Genomic DNA, 22,143 nt, shown 5'->3' with positions numbered 1-22,143 from the left:
CAATTTTGAGGTTTGGGGTTTGGCAAACTTGACTATTTGAATATTATATGGTCTCAGCCTTGACAGAGTCATAGTGTTGAAGTTAAGCTGGAATGGCAAGTGATTAAAGGCGAATTTGTAATATTTATATGTTAGAATACTTTCTCTCCTGGCAGATTAATATGGGGGTCTGTCTGGGTAAGAGGGTAAACTTTAAGAGATGCCTGTAAAGACACACAAAACAACAACCGCTGATGCTTGTAATCATCTCTTTATTGCATGCCACTGCAAATATCTTCTCTTAACATTAAGCAAAGATGACTGAGGTATTCATTTTTTTTAATCTGTAGTACCAATCATATTCTGCTAGTGACAAACATAAACTATCATTATACTGAACACCAAATGATAATGTTATTGATGTTAACTGCATGAGGAAGCAAAATATAAAATGCATATTTGTAAATCTCAGCTCCTTCCATTGTGCACTTGATTTTCTTTTACACCAGTTCTTTCAAACAGCCCTTGTGAGCAACCTAATAAAGTCTTTATTGCTTTTCACGGCTGATTGGATTTTCTTCTTCTGCTTACAATGTGTTAGTTTGCTCTTCATAAAACACACACACACTAGCTGTGAGATGCAGATCACTGTAGCACTGAATCATATAATAATAATAATAAAAATAAAAATAAACATTTTGGCACACGTGGCAACTCTTCGGGCTGAGAACAACAGATTACACTTTATATTCCAGTCTCTTCTTGCAGGAAAACAGCAAAATTAATATAGAATGTAAAAGTAAGCAGTCAAAGAAAGCAAATGTGCTTGCTGCAGAATAAGGTGATGAAAACAGAACACGGCTTGCGATGCACCTTAATACTGCCTGGAACGTGAGTGGGTAGTCATGAGTGTCACAGCAACCTCACGTCAGCATCAGTGTTTGTTCCAGGTTGGGATGGCGATTGGACCTTGAGGGGATCTCTCCACCAATATCAGCTCCTCTGGGTTATTAGTGGCCTTGTAATGGAGTAACAGGTCCTGGATGGCTCGTTCTTCAATCTATGATAAAGATGACATGAACGGAATATATGGGTCAAATGACAAACATCAGGAAAAGGAAAATGTAAAAGAAAAAAAATTTAATCTTTTAATGTTTTAAATGGTAATGCATTTTCCCAAGTAGAAATGTTTGAAAGCAGAACACGTTTGATTCAAACAACATGGTTTTTGAATAATAAATGTCATACCATTTGACAACCTGACATGTCCAATGTTATAGCCAGGTTAAAGTTACCGTCTTGGCTGTGAACTGCTGACACTAGACTTTACTTCGGTGAATAAAAGTATGTCTATGTCACTATGACAAATGCACACAAGATTGAAGAATGTTACCTGTATGAGTGCTAGCGGTTTCTCGCGGCTGCGGATCAATGCGGCTTCCTGTTGTCTCTCCTCCTCCACAATGGAGGCAAATGTAGAGGTGGACGGAGGGCTGCCAACCGCCCTCAGCACCCAAGGGCTGATGGGGAAAAAACACAAACAGTACGGTACTTACTAATGCAACTTCTGAAGAGAAAAGGAAGCTGCTTCAAATCTCCATTTAAGCAGTAGGGATGTGAGTTTAAGCTGCTTTCTGTTCAACTTCTCCTTAAAGGAATTGTTCACCCAAAAATAACAATTGGCTGAACATGTCCTCAGGCCATCCAAAATGTAGATGAGTTTGTTTCTTCATCAGATTTGGAGAAATGTAGCATCACTTGCTCAGCAATGGGTGCCGTCAGAATGAGAGTCCAAACAGCTGATAAAAACATCACAATAATCCACACCACTCCAGTCCATCAGTTAACATCTGGAGAAGACAAAAGCTCCATGTTTGTAAGAAACAAATCCATCTTTGAGGCGTTTTAACTATAAACGGTTACATTCTGCATCCATAATATTGCTTTCTGCAATGAAAAAGTAATCTCGTCTGAATTAGGAGCAAAATCTGCACAGATCAAGCAAAAACAGTCCAAAACAGCTCTAAACAAATGTGGCAACAGGAGATGCACTTTTTCACTGAAGGAAGCGTTATTATGGATTTGTATTTTAGCCTGAAGAAAAGGTTTGCAGTTAAAAACAATGCAATGCTGGATTTGTTTCAGCTTTTGTCTTCTCCAGATGTTAACTCTCATTCTGACGGCACCCATTCACTGCAGAGCATCCATTGCTGAGACACTGATGCAATGCTACATGTATACAAATCTGATGAAAAACTCATCTACATGTTGGATGGCCTGAGGGTGAGCACATTTTCAGCAAATTTTCATTTTCGGGTGAACTATTCCTTTAATGATACTGCTAATGAACAGTTATTTTTAGGTTGAAAGAATGGACAGTGTACTTGTATATTTTACTACATTGTTCTGTTTACATTGTTGGAAGAATGCAGGTGGTCCAGAAATGATTCCATGAATGAGCACAAATTAAACACTTTAAATAATACACAACACACAACAACAACAAAAAACTAAAAACTAAAAAACAAAACTCTTTTCACCTGAGAACAATGATACACAGTGAGTTTCTAAAGCCTGTCCGACCGGCTACTGCCTTCACAGCGTGTGCTCATAAACACAGGTGACGTCGAGCCCCAGGGATGAGTGTGTTTGTGACATAAAGTTTGCCCTTATCAATAGAGATTACGATCACAGCCGGGCAGTGGAGCGCTGCTGATAAATATTCAGCCCTGTGCTTGAGCGCTGGAGTCACAAACACGAGCCCAGCGGGCAGCTGATGTGACAGAGAGACGCCTGGCCACAGTCACACATCTGCAGCCTCAGGTCACATCAGCGCGACACATGCTGGAGAGAGAAACGTCCTGAAGAACCTGCCGCTAGACATCCTGGAGAGCAGAGCATCACGGTCCACTCTTAAATAACAACACAACCGTCTGAATCATCTGAACTTCAGACAACACTGGTTTGCGTAATAAACACGGTGTACAAATCAGCCACGACTGCGACGCAACAAAAGCCAAAAAATGGTCACTTTGGTTTGCACGGCCATCATGCTGCAAGACTCCAGAACAACATGCGAGACGATCTACCGATGGATCTGAATAAAGGACAGAAACTAGTAATAAAGAAGTGCATCATCTTATTTGCATAAAAAAATAGATTTTTTTGTACGTATTCAATACTATCATTTAGTGAGGACACATTAAATTCATCAAAAGTGACAGTAAAAGACCTTTATAATGCCACAAAAGATTTCTATTTCATATAAATGCTGTTCTTTGGAACTTCTATTCATCAAAGAATCCTGAAAAATAAAGTTTCAATATTGTGCAGCACAACTGTTTTCAACATTGATAATAATCAGAAATGTTTCTTGAGCAGCAAATCAGCATATTAGAATGATTTCTGAAGATCATGTGACACTGAAGACTGGAGTAATGATGCTGAAAATACAGCTGCGCATCACAGAAATAAATTACAGTTTACTATATATTACTATTTTCTATTAATATTTCACAATATTACAGATCTTGCTCTATTTTTTTTTTAGCAAATAAATACAGCCTTGGTGAGCTGAAGGATCGTTTTTCAAAAACATAAAAAATTAAATTAAATTAAAAAACTTGCCAAACTCAAACTTTTGAATGGTAATGTACATTTAGAATTATATTTATATATTTATTATAATATTTTAAAAAAAATCTAAACAGCTTTGTAAACAATTTTTTATATTCTAAACAATTATACACAGACATTTTTAAGTTTTCAAAGCTATCCAGTTCCACACTTTTTAAAATAGATCACTGGGGAAAGTATGGAATGCCATATTTTTCAATAAAATACAACAAATAAAATTGATCTTCTTATCTGTCTAGTTGAAGAAATAACAGACCGTTAAAAACAGAGCAAGTTCGGGGTCATTTCACTTGCTGCAGTTCTAAGCACATTCCATTTCTTTGAGAAAAAGTAAAGAAAACAAAGGAACACGTATCATTCTTCCAAGCATCAGCCTAAACACAGCAGCGTGTCTGTCGGCAGATGTACTGTAACAGGCTATATGTTATACAGAAGCATTACAGCGCCACCTGATGGAGCATACAGATGAATGACAACCAGAACAGCACCTGCTCTCACACAAGAGCTCTGACACAAAACCTAGTGAGCGTCTACATCAGACGCTTTCAAAGGGATTTTGCCTGAATCCTTTACAGAGAAACCAACCCCGGAAATGCAATATAAAGTTCATCATTTTATTTTTGGGGTCTGCTAGAATGCTTTCACAATTTAAAGTTTAAAAAAAACACACAGTTTTTCTCATACTGTACACTGTTGTAGCATCTCTTATAGATTGTATTGTTACAATATTAAATAGGAAAATTGGTCAATAGTAAACACAATTTTTGTGTCTAATTATGTGACGAGTAGCCATGTAATAAGCGGGATCATGTACATCCAGCCAATCAGATTTAGATCAGATTTGAAAGTGTGGTCCCACTTTATATTACTTGGCCTTAACTACTATGTACTTACATTCAAATTAATCATTTGATACAATGCACTTACTGCTTACATACATGTTTTTACATTGTACTTATATTAAAAAAATAATAATAATACCAGCATGTAATTACATCTGTTATTAGTTTCTGTAATTACATTTATAACTACACTGTTGACCCATCCCTTACACCTTAACCCACCCTTAAACCCACCCATACCACCAAACCTGTCCCTAACCCGCCCGTATCCCACCTCAATAGCAGCAAAAGTGTTTTGCAATACGATAGGAACACAACAAGGACATTGCACTTATTTTTTGATGCAAGTACATAGTAGTTAAGGTCACTTAATATAAAGTGGGACCAAAGTGTTTCCGGATTATCGCGTGATGTGCATCAGGCGTTTAGTGAACGGATATTGTGCACTGAATGAGCTGATCCTCACCCTGCTGGTTTCTCCGGGTCGCTGCTCTCGGCACATTTAAAGGTCACTCTTTTGGCACATATCGGCGGCCCCGGGGCAGCCGCTGGACTCTTGGCTGTCACTGGGGACACTGGAGAGGGTTTCCCACGCCGCTCCTCCTCTACTAGAAGATCCCGGAAGGAACAGGACGAGGGCGGGGACTGAACTGCTGTCGACCTGACGACACAACGACAAGGTTTAGACGAAAACATCATTAGCCATTTACTGTGTCCAAATGAGCCAAAGTTAATGGCTCTGCCAAAATCACACTTTAACTAACTCCCCTTATATAAAGGGACTATAGTGTTTATTTATGCATCTATGTTTCCATCTTTTATTTGATTTGTTGATGGTCTTTTACTTTTTAATGGTTAAAAACTTAAAAATAGTAACAGTTAATGTGCTATTCAATGCATTAGGAGTCATTACTGCAGGTATAAATATACTATATTTACCTCTTGATAAATGTTCAAATGTTAAATTTTAAAACTTGTTTATTACTTGAAATAAAATAAATGTTAACTGAAACAAAATATTTAAAAATTTTTACTATTTCAGCTAGTTATCAAGAAAGTTAAACCTAATGTACTGCAATAACTAACTGAAATAAAAAACTATATAGACATGTTAAAAAAAAAAAAAGACAAAAACAAAATTACTAACTTTAACTAAGATGAAAATGAACTATTCAAACTATTAATTAAAACTAGTAGTATCTAAATATTAAATTAAGACTGATTAGTATATGAAGAAATAAACATTAACCAACATTTAAAAATGTATCAAATAAGTATTGTTCATTGTTAGTTTATGATACCAAATGCATTAGCTAAATGTTAATGAGCCATATTGTATTTTATTTAGTTAATTTAGCTTGTGAACTAATTTCTGTCTAACGTGATTATAGTTAACTAAAACTATCTATATTATCTATAAATCATTAAAATAAACTTTACCGGAATACAAAGAAAAACTTAAACTTGCTTTATTTCAGCTAGTTATTTCTCATTTTCATTTAATTTACCTTTATGTACTAAAATATGAAATTAAACTTGGGAAAAAAAATAAAAAATAAAAAATTACATACCAATAAATAAACAACTAAAATGAAAATATAACAAATTTATGAAATTAAAAATAAAAATATTAATAAAACTATTATACTATTTCAGTGACAGTAAAATAACACTGCTATGGGGATTGTAGAGAGCATGTCAATAAGAAAATGAAGCCAAATCTCCAAAACTGAGGTCAATTTAAAGATGCCGGCCGGATGATTTATGGTCAAAAATGTCCTGGGAAAAGAGCACATATGGTCACCCTACATTATACCCACTTCATTTGAGAGACAGAATGCAATAAGGCTCTCACCAGGTCTTCACAGGTTTAACGGGAGTAAGAGCCGGCGGGGATTTAGCAGACACGCTCTCTGTGCTGCCGTCTCTGGAGGCCAGAGCCATCATCTTCCTCTGCTTCTGAGACATCTTACTGGGGATGACCGAGACCTTAGTGCTGCTGCTGCTGCATCTGGGGTTAAGCAGAGAATGGAGTTAAAAACAGAGCACAGTAAACTAGGTGATCTACCATGACAGAAGACTTACGAGCTGGGACTCTTGGGTGTAGCACCCCTGTTCAGAGAGTTGGCCTCCATCTCCATGATGGCCCTGAGGTCCAGGACAGGCGCTGGTCTAGAGAGACTGAACACACATTCAGAATTACAGCGATATCAATCAAGAATACCCACTGTTTGCTGTTACAGAGCATTTCAATCACCTGGCCTTCACTGTAGGGATGGGCTCAGGGGTGGACGACTGAGTCGGCACGGGGCCATTCTTCAAAACAGGGGTGCCAGGAGGAGTCTTCAGTCCTATCAGCCCTCGTCTCTCATCCTGCAAACACCAAATATTCTTAAATGAAGAGCTCATGCAACAGTGAAAATTCTGTCATCTTTTACTTAATATACTTAATGGGGTATGAGATCTCTGGTGGGAGGGAAAAATATCAGAGAAAAATGACTTAAATTTCAGTACATTTAAATATTCAACAGCATGTTTCATCATTTGATTTTACTGTATGTAAAAGAGCAGCGTGAAAACTCAAGCAGGCTAACTACATGAATCCACAAAGCACAGCTTTTTGCACTACAACATTGAAGTATATAATTAAAATGTGTTTATTAATTTTAAAGAATTTTAAATATTCTTATTAAAAAATAAATAGCTTAATTGCGCAAGGATGCATTAAATTGACCAAAAGTGACAGTAAAGACATTTACATTGTTACAAAATATTCTATTGCAAAGGCTGTTCTTTTACAATTTCTACTGTACACACACACACACACACACAAAACACTATAAACATCAGTTTCCACAAAAATTTGAAGCAGCTTTTAAACAGAAATGTTTGTTGAGCAGCAAATCAGCATATTAGAATGATTTCTGAAGATCACGTGACACTGAAGACTGGAGTAATGATTCCAAAGAAGACATTTGAATGATAGTAAATATAAACAATAGTTTTATTAGTATATCTTCACATTTTACTAATGTTATTGTTAAACAATATATAATTAAATAGGAGTACAGTCTAATATATATTGCATTAAAATAACAAAAAACTTAAAGTTACACTGAAAAAATTTTCATTTTTGGAAATAATTTTGCATTTGGTCTTTAAATTCATATGTTTTATTATTTCTGTTTTATGTGTTTATGGTTTGATTTTTACGTACAGCACTTTGGTCAGTCTTGTGGCTGTTTTTAAATGTGCTTTATAAATAAATGAACTTGAATTTAAATATTACCATACTGTAGCTGTTGCTTTCCATAGCAAGTGAAACTGAAAATAGCATTTTAAATAATGTGTTGTTATTTCCCTCACAGAATGAAATGTGTGTCTGTGTGGTTTGTGAGTTGATGTTATGCAGGTGTTGTGGCTTCACCTGTGCATCAGGCCTGTCGTGGAAGACAGGGGACTGCAGGTCTCGAGGGCTGCCCGCTCCCATATAACTGCCCTCAGAGTCAGACGTGATGAGCTCCTGCAGAGACTCCACTGAACTGGCCTTCACTGAATGACCCAAACCTGAGGAACACAGCCAGGTCAGCCAAATCCAGCCCAAACTACAAATGGCTGAAGTAAAACTGCTCAAATAATAGAAATGACCTAATAATTCATTTCTGCTTCATGATCATCACATGATTTTCAGTGTGCTGTGGTACAGAGCTCATTTTGATCAGTGCTTCTAAACTTTTTTATTTTCCAACACAATATTCGAAAGCTCCTCGTGAAATCTATAATACTACTCTGGCATGTTCTGCTGCAATTATGATTTTTTTTTATTTATTTTATTTTTTTTTATTGTTTTTGTGTTTACAAAAGTTAAATAACTGTATATTATTTATTAAAACAGTAGTAAGAATAATTACATTTTTGCAGTAGTAGTTTTTAATTAAAAAAAGAAATAAACATTTAATTACAAATAATTATATGAAATACATAAACCAGTGTTAATTTAGTATAAGTGATATACTATTATAGTTATTCATATTTTGAACTATTTTTTATTTTACTTTTATTTAAAGTTTAAGCAATTTTGTTGTTTTTGTCATTTTTATTTCTGTTTTCTTATATATGTCTACTTAATTTTTTTACTTTTATTAATTATTAGGTTTTAGTTTAGTTATTCAAGTTTTAGTCAGCAAGTCCTTGAGAAATGAGAAAGTCCTTGGAAGCTAGCTGAAAAAACAAAAACAAAAAAATTATAACAATAAAAACATTTTATTTCAGTTAAAGTTTACTTTATTTCAAGAGCATGACTTTTTTTTTTTTTTTAATGCAGTTTGAGTTTTAGTTAACAACAATAAACCTTTAATAGCCATAATAACTACAATACCCAAACCTAATCAATTAAGTTTTTTTATTTATATATATATTTTTTATTTTTTTATATATATAATATTATATATATTTTATATATAATATAATTTTATATACATTATATATTATTTTAATACAAGTTAACTTTTATCATTTTAATTAATTCTGTGGCTGCCTTAGAAGTTTGGTGATGCCCACTGGTTAAGAACCACTAATTTAGATGATCAAATATTAGTTTCAATATTAGATATTTATCTGTTGCTAGGGTGTCTTATGAGTGGTTGCTAAGGTATTTTGGTATGGTTGCTCACTGGTCCATCTCAAAAGAGCTCACCGAGGGATCTGATAACCCTATATTCCCACGTATAAGCAATAGTGAGAGTGATGCTGTGCTCAAACACAGTTAATTGGTGTGTTTAGTATGCAGTGCGAGGGAGCTGACCTGCAGTGGGCGGGGTCTGGATGATATCGGACAGATTGTATCCGCCAGAGCTGTCCGAGCGCCGCCGGGGCTTCCTCTTAGCCCTCATCTTGGCCTTCTTCAGCAGGCTCTCGCTAGATTGAACACAGAGAAGACTCTGAATACAGCTGGACAGTCCTTCATATCCATATAACAGTGTTTCAGCAGGTGGATCTCACACCTGGAGTGATCGGCTTCAGAGCCGCTTTTACAGTCCACAGCCGAGTCCCACTCTCGGTCCTCATAGGCGCTGAGATCCGGAGCGTCGGCGTATGGCGTGATGAGACGTCTCTGCATGGCTGGGATCTGTCAGAGGAGTCTGATGTCAGGATCTCTGAGCAGAGCTTCAGTGAAGCAGACGAGAGCGATGATTTAGACTTACCATCCTCCTGTATGCAGCTGTTAGATCCAGGAGGACATCATCGCTCAGGATCTCCAGCGCTCTGACAGACATAGACACATGAGCAACATCTGTTAGTCTTGAGTAGGAAGAAATTAATACTTTTATTTATCAAGGATGCAATAAATTGCTGACAGTAAAGACACTTATAATTTATAAAGGTTTCTATTTCAAATAAATGCTGTTCTTTTGAGCTTTCTATTTAAATCAAAGAATCCTGAAAAATAAAATGATTCACAGTTTTCACAAAAATATGAACAGTACAACTGTATTCAACATTGATAATAATCAGAAATGTTTCTGAGCAGCAAATCAGCATATTAGAATGATTTCTGAAGATCATGTGACACTGAAGACTGCAGTAATGATGCTGAAAATACTGCTTTGATCACAGAAATAAATGACAGTTTAACAGATATTGACATAGAAAACAGTTCTTTTAAGTTGTAATAATATTTCACAATATTACTGTTTTTACTGTATTTTTGCAGAAGAGACTTCTTTCAAATACTTTCATAAGCATTCTATTTTCTGGGCATGTCATTTCTCTATGATTCATACAAGAGTATTTTCTATTCACAATGCTTTAACTTGTATTACTCCAAAGAAGTGAACCTCGTATACCTTATTTCTAAAATATAACAGAGCTGAACACAGAACCTGATTTTACCAAGTGCGACGTGCTCCTGGATCAACATCAAACAAAGAGATTTGAAGAACCAGTTTATAGTTTTTGTGAAGTTTAGGCTTACAATCAGTGTTTGGTGCTTGTACATCAGTGTCATTCATCTATCATCTCCTCTGATTTTAGGGATTACTCATGGTTAAGGTTAGGTTTAGGGGTAGAGATACGGTCAAGACTAAATTTTTGGATTAAAATGTTGTTCCAGGGTCAACAAAATATGTTGACCTAGGAACACTTCTAACTCAGCAAAATCAAGATGTACAAATTCAAGGTTAAGAGTGGACCGAGGAAACTCTTGCAAGCTATCAGGCTTAACAGGTGTGAGATGTAATAGATTTACGCAGCAGGGTTTAATATCTCGATCTCACCTGGACTCCAGCAGCGCCGTCATGTTGAGGGCGATGAACTGCAGGCAGGACAGTTTGAGCTGATCAGCGTTGTACACCGTGGCAAACTCCAGCAACTCTGCTGCGCTCTTCAGCGTCACTGCACACAATACACCAACAAAATCAACTCGTTCTGGTGTCTGTTTTGCCCTGTAACATTTTGGACTCTGCATAGTGTATTATATGCAATGCAATAATAACAGTCAATTCAAGTGAAAGAAAAATTTCAACTGTTTTAGTTACTTTTCCATACTATTCAGAATATCAAGTCGTTCTTGGAAGCTGTTCTTTTGTCATGAACTGAGAACAAAACATTTCATTTCAGTACTTTTTTCTTTGCATTTGGTTCTAAACAGAAAAAAATGAAAATGACAGCTGCTTTGCTTAGACCTATTTGGCTGCTGCACGCTAGCTAATGTTTTAGCTCTGTATGCTTATTTAGATGTGCAATTGTGAATTTACGTTGCATAATGTGTGTTTGGTTACAGTTGATATATTTAATTAGCTATTGTGTATGACAATTTTTTGTTTCTATCTGACATTTCTAACAGTCAAAAAATAAATAAATTGGGCAACAAGATGTTAGGATGATTTTTGGCAACATTTAAGTTGCTTTTTTTCCATTCAATGAAAGTAAATAAAACGAACAGAATATCACTAAAAACAATATGGCCTGTGTAATACACGACCGTTCAAAATTTATGGTCAGTAAGATTTTATTTATCTTAAGAAATAATTACTTAAGATTCTTTTATTCATCAAGGATACATTAAATTGATTGATCAAAAGTGAGCAAAATCATTTATAAGACTGGAGTAATGATGCTGAAAATTCAGCTTTGATCACAGCAATAAATTACATTTTAACAGATATTCACACGGAAAACAGTTCTTTTAAATTGTAATAATATTTCACAATATTACTGTTTTTACTGTATTTTTGATCAAATAAATGCAGCCTTGATGAGCAAAAGAGGCTTCTTTCAAAAACATTTAAAAAAATCTTACTGACTACTCTTTTGAACGATAGTGTATATTTTCTGAAGTCACATGACAGACTGTAGACTTACGGTTCTCAGTGATGACGACCTCACAGATCTCCTTCAGCCTGGTGATCAGCAGCTGGTCCGCCACCACCAGCACGTTACACACAAACTCCACATTCACAGACTCTGAGATATAAAGACAGACATGGATTACACCCGTGAAAGAAGGAAAGCCGGGTAAAAACAGCCGAGCACAAAGTCTGGGGTGGAACCTCTGACAGTGGGAGACTCATCTGTGTAGATGTACTCCAGAATGGCCTGCAGGACCTCGGAGGTGGTGGGCATATCCAGCGCAGTGCAGCTGGTGGCCTGAAGAGGGCAGAAGACAGTCACATGAACACAAGAGTTCCAGCTCAGAGAGACAGTGCTGCTACTTCACGTCATTTCATCGTACCTCAATCCAGGGGCTGCCCAGCATACTGTTGAAATACTCTGCAGAAATAAAAGATTTCAAAATTAAATCCCTCTTATTCAAATACTATAATCTACTTTGTTTATGTGAAACACACATGAAGAATGTCCGAGCTGCTAAATGAAGGTGAACAGGGACTGTCAAGGATTTTCAGCAAGTTAGTTTTACATTTTCTACTCATTTTCAACTAATCACTGTCTGAAAAACTGCAGTGGAGGCATTCTAAAAAAAATCTCTTAGTTTTTGCTTCAATAAGATCAAAGCGGTTTTTAAATGACCTTAAGCAACATTACTGATTATTATCGATGTTGAAAACTGAGCGGCTGAAACCGTGACATCTTATTTTTCAGGATTCTTTGAATAGAAAGTACTAAATAACAGCATTTATTTGAAATAGAAATCTTGTTTAACATTATAAATGTCTTTACTGTCACTTTTAAATCAAATGCACCCGTGCTGAATAAAAAAATAATAATAATCATACTGACCAGTGTTATTTTAGCATCAGTGATAATACTATTATAGTTTTTTAATATTATTAACATTCATTAACAATTTAAACAATTCTTTAATAATTTATTTTTAGATTTTCTGATTCCATTTGAAATTTTAGAGAAAGTTTTAGTAATTTTATGTATTTGTAATATTTTTATGTCTATAGTTTTTAAGCTTTAGTTTATTTAGTGTTATTTCAATAAACTAAATGAAAATAAGAAGTGCTGCATTGGCAAGAAGCTAAACTAAAAATAAAATGTAAGTTTTTTTTATTTTATTTTATTTCAGTCAACATTTGACTGAAATAAACGTTTAATTCATGAAAAAACTTACATTTATTTTTAGCTTCTTGCCAATGCAGCACTTCTTATTTTCATGAAATGCTTATGTCTTTAGCCAAAAAAAGGTGCAAAGACATATTTTCAATGCTTCAACATTCAATTGAATCAGTCTGAATACAGTCTACTGCAGAGGACACAAGTGTGAAATAAACATCTGATCTCACCCAGCCGAGCACACAAGATGCATTTGTGACAGGGAAACTCTTTGCCGTCCTCCGAGCGCAGCGTGACGTCACAGAGGTACGAGCTGAGGACACACAATGAGAAGATCTGTATTCACAGCCAATGAAAGAGTGTATGGCCTGCACTGTTGCTTCAACACACACCATTTTTTCTGGTTGAATCGCAGCTTGTTGCCAGTCTTCTTCTGCACCACACTGATCTTCCCATTTTCAAACTTCACCCCATCAAGCCTAGTCATTCATAAAATACTTATTATTTAGCAACCAGGTTACCTTGATGAATTACAGCAATAGTCAATAATGACCCCTCATTTACATACAAAAATACTGAAAGTACAGCAGCAAAAACACCTCAGGCCATCCAAGATGCAGAGGAGTTTGTTTCTTCATCAGATTTGGAGAAATGTGTCTGCATCAGTGTCTCAGCAATGGATGCTCTGCAGTGAATGGGTGCCGTCAGAATGAGAGTCCAAACAGCTGATAAAAACATCACAATAATCCACACCACTCCAGTCCATCAGTTAACATCTGGAGAAGACAAAAGCTGAAACAAATCCAGCATTAAGACTATTGTTTCTGGCTAAAATATGAGTATATAATACATAACACTTCCTCCAGTGAAAAAAGTCAGTCTCCTGTTGTCTCTCACATCAAAACCAACCCACATATTTGTTTAGAGCTGTTTCGGCTTGTAAACAGTGCTTGATCTGTGCAGATTTCTCTCCCGATTCGGACAAAACGACTCTTTCACTGGAGGAAGTGTTATTATGGACTCTTATTTTGTCTTCTCCAGATGTTAACTGATGGACTGGAGTGGTGTGGATTATTGTGATGTTTTTATCAGCTGTTTGGACTCTCATTCTGACGGCACCCATTCACTGCAGAGCATCCATTGCTGAGCAAGTGATCCTACATTTCTCCAAATCTGTTCCTATTAAGAAACAAACTCATCTACATCTTGGTTGGCCTGAGGATGAGGAAATGTTCAGCAAATTTTCATTTTTTGGTCAACTATTCCTTTAACATTACAAGTGAACTTTAGGAGAAACATACATTCAAAAAGCATCTCACCGTGCTGAGAGGCTCCCCAAGCCTAATTTTTTGGCAATGCCCTGCAGCATCTTCACAGGGTTTTGTCCAGATTCACCAACATTACCGCTCTTGCTTTTTTTCCCAGACTTAGTGTTTTTGGCCTTGGGCTTGTCTGCATCCTGAGTCTTAGCAGGAAGAGAGCGGTACACATCCAGAGCGGAGCGGTTCTCCAGCCCTAGAGCCTGCAGACTGTGGATCAGCTGCTGCTGTGGTTCAGGATCGGAGCACTGGTTAGAGCGAGGGATGATGGGCCGGGTCCCGTGAACCAGCATCTCACAGGAGTCTGTGTAGATGAAGTGAAGCGCTTGCTCCAGCATCTCAGGAGGAACCTTCTCCAGGACCAGCAGATCACAGCCCACCGCGTCTTCTCCTTTCTTCACCTCTCCATCTTCTACACCCTCTTGGCAGCCCTCTGGCAGGAGCACTTTGCGGAAGAAGTCCGACCGTACGGACAGGATGTATTTGTGCGCTGCGAAGGTGCGATCGCCAGCCTGCAGCGTCACGTCATGGATGCTGTCCGTCTCATCGGCTTCGGTCAGGAGGCGCTGGAAGTGCTGGGAGAACGTGGACGCAGAAGCAGTGGGAACTTCATACAAGCTGAAGAACAGAGAGAAGAAAAGTTAACACAAGTAGGCTGAAAGTATAATACAACACGATTAAGATTGGGAACCAGTTCAGAACTAAATACAGGAACATAATGATTTGCAATAAAAATTGATTCCATTAATGGTTCCTGAATGCAGTATTAAGATACTATTATAGCTTTTACGTTATATTTTTAATTTCATTATTTTATTTTTAGGTAAAGTTTTAGTAATTTTTTGTGTCGTTTATATTAGTTACTGTTTCAATGTTTTAATATATTTTTAATATTATATAGTTTTTATTAATTTTCAGTTATTTTAGTGCATCACATTAAACTAAATGAAATGAGAAAGGCTGCTTTGTTACTAAATGTTACTAACCATATAAGCATACACTGTTAAGATAACAAAACAAACCAAACTAGTTTATCATCTTTATGAGGGAGGAGAAAATGCCTCTCATATTTTTCTGTTGCGGTTGTCAAGATGTGAGGGACAGATTTATTCGACAACTGATAACATGGCTGACACTAATGCAGTATTTAGAGTCTTTTCCCATATGTTAGGATGGTTAATCACACTTCCACTTTGTTTATGTCTTTAAAAAAAAAAGTACATTTCCTGGTTTTGCTGGGCATACATAAAAGTGTTTGATTTTAAGACCATTTTTGTTTATCTTCGTGTAATAAACAACTTTGATCAGAATAAACTAGAACTATTCAGTGTCACCAAAAGCCAGAAATGTTAGATTCCAGCATTCCAAACAAATGAAAAGTCGTTTAGTTACACACATCCGTGCCCTTAGTCATCATCATTATCTGCACCTGGTTTTGGGATCAGCTTGCAGCACTCCAAAATTTCGGCCCTTAGAATCCATGGTGATGCTGACGGCTCTGTGGACGTAAGGAAGCTTCTCCAGCCGGATTCGCTCATAAACACCCCCTCCGTCTGGGTGACCGGACACCTCCATGCCATCTGACACAACAGAGCATTCATGTGTAATGGGTGCTTCCCATCTCGTTAGAAATCCTGTTTTATTTATAACATTTTTAGTGTTAAACTGATGGTCTTGGTACCTTTTTTGTCTACAGCTTTCTTGTACTGGCCCAGCCACTGTCCAGTGAAGCCCTCTCCATCCTGAGTAACAAACATCATGCTGTTCTTACTCAGGGCGATGTCTGACATGAAGACCTGTCGGCTGTATGCCCAGCGACACTGTCTCACTGATGTGCCCGTAGAGCGCCAGCAAAACACCTGAAACATCAGAGAAAGCAGGAATATGAATATAATGAACACAACACCAGCTAAATGGTTGCTAATGTGTTCTGAGTGGTTGCAAGGCGCCTTACAGACTCAAGTCAAACCACACAGACAAAAGGCTCTATGAAATCGGTTTTATTTATTTATTTTCAAATACATTGTACCTTTTTCTTGATTTTCTGTGTTTTTTTCTGGATTTCACTATAATGGTTAAATAAAATTTTAGCAATCAAATAGCACATCTAATAAATTAAAATAATTAAAAGTTTAATAAAAATGTTGTTTTTATGGCTCTATGAAATCAGTTATATTTTCTCCGATATTCTGATTTATTTTTCCATTGCTGATTTATATTCCTTTTAATGGTTTAATTACATTAATAATCACAAATAATGTCACAATTTTATTCATAATTTATACTGTACCCATTTAATAATTAATCATATTTTACAATAACAAGCCTCAATTAAATGTTTAATTAGGCTATAATTTAATACAAATTTAATATCAAAAATGGTGGTAATCAAATTAAGACATAAAACATTAACATTTCAATTACTCCTGAAATGCAATGCAAAACAAAACATAAAAGACTTTAATCATCCAAAATTCACCAAATTCCATGAGACCATACATTATACAGTAAATTCCATTTTTATGACTGGATTCCACAGTTTCATCTGCGTTTTCCACATCACAGAAAATCTTAAGTCAAACTTCTTAGAAAAGCAGTAATGCACCTCTTATCAAACAAACAAGCCATGTGATCAGAGGGACCAGGGTTTGTTTAAATCCCTTATGAGCAATAGAAAAAAATGGTGGTGTTTGCTAAAGCAGGCATTTAATAAACAGATGGAATAACAAGCTGTAAAGATATAAAAGCAAATAACTCTGGCATTTTACCAGACATTTAGGCATTCGTGCTTGGCAAATTAAATGCCAGCATCAATAGCTGCAAAAGAAGATTTCATCACAGAAAAAACATGTTTTATAACATATAGACAGGAAAACACACTGGTATCAACGTTGTGAAAATGCAAAATCATTAAGCATGACTAAATCCAACTTGGACCCCATTCCACTAACTGGGCTGGTCCAGCTGATAGGCTTTTATCAGGCATATACTGACCCACAAGACTGAACATCTTGGTTAAGCAGACATTATAACCAGCTCTACATTACAGTGTATTATGAGGGAGTAAATATGTCAGCAATAAAAATGAAACACTGTTTGGAAACTTAATGGTTTAGTGGCCAATAACTACTTAGCACTTGTCAGAGTAACAAACAACTTATTTCTGTCATCTGATGCTAGTACCAAAGTTCTGCTTTGGATACTATAGATCAAACATTCTTTTACACAGGCTATATCATGTTGGCAACTGTGGACAGTCACTAATCACTAGCTTGGTTTAGATCCTACCTGTCAGATCACTACCACTGAATTTGTGTAAATGAAAATCTGCCTGACCTAACTATTGCAAAATATGGTGTGCCACAAGGCTCGGCCTCAGGCCCTTTGTTGTTCTTTTACTTTAGGTGATAATATTATGAAACACAGCATTAGTTTTCACTGCTATGTAGACCACAAAGATCTCCATCCTTATTCAAGCTCAGATGAAAGTTTTCCATGATGAAGTCATTTCAATTTGCTAAATTGTGATTAACGTAAACACTTTAGATAAAACTATTTTAGAAACAAGCTTTTACAGCTACAGAGGAAATCTAGACATTTTGCTTTTAGTAGCTATATTAATATTAATTTGAGACTGATGGTGTGTTTACTTGAGCATTGATGTGAATATTCAGACAGCATCTTCATTCAACTGCTGAGTGATAGACATTCATGAGCATTTTAGGGAGAAACAGGTGTATGATTAGGACAGATCAGTTGACTATGGGAACAGACTGCTCTGGTCTTCAATCCAAGTTTTTCTTAAACTTTGTTACACAAGGTATTTTTGGGCAATATTTTTGCATGTGTACTTAAGAGATCAAGTTCTGTGTCGTATATCACTCACCCTTCCAGCTTCATCTAGAGCCAAAATCACCAGCTTTTCTCCTCCACCATCATGCAGAAGCTGAGGATCGATACGATGATCCAAACTACCACCGCTCACTAGAACTTTCTTCACGTTCAGCTGTCTGGAGGATAACACAAGGACAGTGTTAACAATAGCTAAGTTTCCATTTAAAGCTGTGAATTAAACTTGTGAAAAATTGGAATATTGCATTAAACATTTGCGAATAAAGCCGTTTCCATCTCATGTGTTCAAGAGAACAAAATCATCACTTCTTGGGAAACTGCCGCAAAGTATCAGTAATACAATAATAAAGAGTAGCTTCAGCTGGGGAAACTTGTGACTCTTGTTTCCTGCATAATAAATTAATTGCGCCTCAGAGCATGCAGACGAAATGCAATAACAAAAGCTGTCATGTTATCTTGCATTTGGACGTCTGATGTTTGGGAACTCAATCATGTGAGACACCTCTGGGAGGTAATTATACAAAATCATTTTGATGACAGACTGACAGACTCAGGCATTTCAGAAGGACTAAAACAATATTTTAGATGGTTGAGATGGATGAGAAAAGTCTTCTGGTTAGACTGAACAAAATCTGGATCGCTGAGACAACATAACGACAGACCCTATTCTCCTAACTCCACTCACTTGGCTGCCAGTTTCTTGCACTGATATTCTGCCAGCAGGTACACATCTCCCTTTTCGGTCACGCACACAGTGGCCCCATTGCTGGCTGCAGCCATAGCGATGGTCACCTCCTTGTGGTGCAAAGCGGACACCTGTCGAGGAACAGTCACGCACTTCTCTCCATTGGGCTCCAGCAGGTAACCTGAATGTATCACAATGGTTGGACCACAAGTTTTCATATGGGAAGAGGCAAATGAAGCAGATGCTCTGATGAAATTGCATGAAGAGGATTTGCGAAACACCTGAGAGACTTTAGATCAGTTAAACAATCTGTTTGTTTGTATGTGATAAACAGATCTGGGTGCTTAAGCAGCTTACCAAGCTGGCCACCATTTAATCCTATGGTATACACCGCATCTCGGGTCCAGAGAACAGTGTGGAACCTGCCAGCTGCAACACCAATCACAGACCTTCCTTTCAGGGACTTAGATGTGACCTGTAGTCAACAGGGAATAACATCAAAAAAGATGCAATTTATGGAATTACCTAGACCTAGACACCCAGGCACTTAATTTCCAGTGATATCGTCAACTTGAATGCACAGATACTATTTGAACTGAACTGAGCTGGACAATGACATCACTGAATCAATGATGAACTGCCTTTAACTGAAAATTGAGAGTTTACAGTTTTGCATTATTACACACTATTTTTCCTATTGAATACTGTAAAGCTGCTTTGACACAATCTGTATTGTTAAAAGCGCTATATAAATAAAGGTGACTTAACCCAGGATTTTTATTTTGATGCATCACTAGTTTTGTGATACCGTGTGTCATGGATAAATCCAGGCTGAACGACCTGTTTGGGAACTTGGCTGGAAGCAGGAGGAGGTGCCAGGCCCAGCTGATGGTGGGTGTTGAGCCCAAAGGTGTAGACGTACCCCTCCTCTGTCAGAACAACAGTGTGATCTCGGGCCGCTGCGATCTGAGAGCAGTGATGGGACAAAAGCCCCTCCACCATCCGGGGAACCTTTGATATGAACGTGGACACCAAGTCTTAGAAAGAGAGCAGATGTAGAAATATATGCATCAACCCACACCAAAGTGTCTTACCAGATATGTCTGTTCATCACCATGTCCGAGTCGCCCGCCCTGTCCATGTCCACATGTGTACACCTGACCCTTCTGGGACAGGAAGACCGAGTGGAACTTACACAACACCACCTTAAAAGACACAAAAACACAACAATGTTTCCATCATCATTCAAGACCATGTTAATGAAGATAGACCGTCATCTTACGGATATTTGCACACTAAAGCCATACTTATGTAGCACAAGCACACTCTTTCAGCAAAACATTTCAAAAATAGAACCATGTTTGGGTTGAAATGATAAAACAAATGCATTTTTTAAAAGTAAAACAAAGTTTAGAATAATAGAACGGTCACTGGATCCTTCAGAAATCATTCTAATATGTGACCCTGGACCACAAAACCAGTCTTAAGTGTCAATTTTTCAAAATTGAGGTTTATACATCATCTGAAAGCTGGATAAAGCTTTCCATTGATGTATGGTTTGTTAGGATCAGACAATATTTGGCTGAGATACAACTATTTGAACATCTGGAATCTGCAAAATAAAAATAAAAATATTGAGAAAATTGCCTTTAAATTTGTCCAAATGAAGTTCTTAGCAATGCATATTACTAATCAGAGATTAAGTTTTGATATATTCACGGTAAGAAATGTACAAAATATCTTCATGGAACATGATCTTTATTTAATATCCTAATGATTTTTTGCATAAAAGAAAAATCGATAATTTTGACCCATACAGTGTATTTTTGGCTATTGCTACAAATATACCCCAGCGACTTAAGACAGTGATGTTGATTTGCTCAAGAAACAAGATTATTATTATAAATGTGGAAAACAGTTGTGCTGCCAATTTTTTTGTGCATGACATGATACATTTTTCAGGATATATTCTTTGACGAACAGAAAATTAAAATAAACAGTTTATTTGAAACAGCAAAGTTTTGTAACATTATAAATGTCTTTACTGTCACTTTTGATTAATTGCATCACTGCTTAATAAAATGATCTAGGCCTATTTCTTGGAGGTAAATTCATACACACAAACACACTGACTGATTCGGCTGCTGTAGTTTTAGACACAACCTTTCAGATGAACTGGTAAAAAGTCACTGCAAAAACACCAAAGCTAGTTCTAAAAAATGAAAGAAAACACCCTGAAAGATCTTCTTCTAAGGACCAATTACACTTTTCTGGGCCATTTTTGCAAAGACATCTAACGCAATAACATTGAGATATCTTTATGTGTAGCAAATACTTTAAAAGGCCACTGTAAATATGATATCATTGGAGATTATCGGTTGATTAAGAACTGAGACCTGGACAGAATAACTGCAGGCCAGAACGAACCAGCTGCGTTCTGCTCATCATGAGGGCTTGACTTTTAGCCATGACAGCTTTGCCCTTTCTCTGCAAAGCATGCCAGCTCTGGATTGGCTTGGAGTCGACTACAGCAGAGCAGGGGTGCCAAGGTCAACATCATCACTAATTTAACACACTCCTCAAGGCTGAAACAGAAGCAAGAGATGTTCTGTAAAGCTTCCAAACTCTGCGATGACTGTCAGCCGCTCTCACTGGCTGCCATACGCATGCATTCACAGCGTTTATTTAATCTGCTGCTGTTATCCCTGAATGAATATTTTAATATTTAACCGAAAGCATCTGCAGAACAGCGTGGCGGGTCACAATGCGCTCTCTTTCCATGTAAGGGGGCATTGGAGAGCTGATGAAAGGGTCAGGAAACAAGATCCGGCATCACAATGAGCAGTGTAAAATTAAAGGACTGCCCTGCACTTTAGAAATTAATTAGCAGAATGTAAGTACACACACCGACCGAACAATAAAAAATGAAATGCATTGCTGCAGTGTCTTCTCAAGGGTAAGATGCATCTCTAGAAACTTTCCATCATCCTAAACGGCTGACATTTTTGGCTTAACGCACTCATTTTGATCACCCCGTAACCACTTAGGGCTTCTCCTTTCAAAAATGCCCAAATCCCAAGTGAAAGGCTGACAATGGGATCATGCAACACTACTGGATCACATTTCCCATCCACATACGAGCACATGCTGGTTATCCATCCAAAATGCAAATGAGTCCCCGCTATGACCACGGAAAAATGGAAACTTATACAGCGTTAAAGCATGATGTTGGCATCTTTCAGGGTCAGGTATGCCAAAGCAGCAAAGCTCACCTTAGTTGCGTGAGTTCCAACACAAAGAGCCTCTATTC

The 22,143-nt window shown here is 37.0% G+C and overlaps 1 protein-coding gene across 2 annotated transcripts in view; it reads right to left on the bottom strand.

The window, feature by feature from the left end:
- Positions 1-231: 231 nt before the first annotated feature.
- ibtk (inhibitor of Bruton agammaglobulinemia tyrosine kinase) overlaps positions 232-22,143 on the bottom strand; it is a 46,114-nt gene continuing 24,202 nt past the window's right edge. For both annotated transcript variants that reach the window (XM_058745873.1, XM_058745874.1), the window contains 24 exons: positions 19,928-20,038; positions 19,674-19,844; positions 19,191-19,308; positions 18,834-19,014; positions 18,183-18,306; positions 15,978-16,155; positions 15,726-15,876; positions 14,297-14,914; positions 13,370-13,456; positions 13,208-13,290; positions 12,190-12,227; positions 12,008-12,104; positions 11,820-11,921; positions 10,733-10,850; positions 9,662-9,722; positions 9,461-9,585; positions 9,262-9,374; positions 7,885-8,024; positions 6,715-6,830; positions 6,543-6,638; positions 6,313-6,468; positions 4,924-5,118; positions 1,373-1,499; positions 232-1,039 (listed from right to left, as the gene is read on the bottom strand). In XM_058745873.1, coding sequence (XP_058601856.1) covers positions 914-1,039; positions 1,373-1,499; positions 4,924-5,118; positions 6,313-6,468; positions 6,543-6,638; positions 6,715-6,830; positions 7,885-8,024; positions 9,262-9,374; positions 9,461-9,585; positions 9,662-9,722; positions 10,733-10,850; positions 11,820-11,921; positions 12,008-12,104; positions 12,190-12,227; positions 13,208-13,290; positions 13,370-13,456; positions 14,297-14,914; positions 15,726-15,876; positions 15,978-16,155; positions 18,183-18,306; positions 18,834-19,014; positions 19,191-19,308; positions 19,674-19,844; positions 19,928-20,038 — 3,432 coding nt within the window. In that variant the 3' untranslated portion in view covers positions 232-913. The remainder of the gene's footprint in view (positions 1,040-1,372; positions 1,500-4,923; positions 5,119-6,312; positions 6,469-6,542; positions 6,639-6,714; positions 6,831-7,884; positions 8,025-9,261; positions 9,375-9,460; positions 9,586-9,661; positions 9,723-10,732; positions 10,851-11,819; positions 11,922-12,007; positions 12,105-12,189; positions 12,228-13,207; positions 13,291-13,369; positions 13,457-14,296; positions 14,915-15,725; positions 15,877-15,977; positions 16,156-18,182; positions 18,307-18,833; positions 19,015-19,190; positions 19,309-19,673; positions 19,845-19,927; positions 20,039-22,143) is intronic.

The sequence above is a fragment of the Onychostoma macrolepis genome, chromosome 16 (genome assembly GCF_012432095.1).
Source record: "Onychostoma macrolepis isolate SWU-2019 chromosome 16, ASM1243209v1, whole genome shotgun sequence".
Lineage (NCBI taxonomy): Eukaryota > Metazoa > Chordata > Actinopteri > Cypriniformes > Cyprinidae > Onychostoma > Onychostoma macrolepis.
Note: the sequence above shows the minus strand (reverse complement) of the source record. Positions and strands in the feature narration are given on the sequence as shown.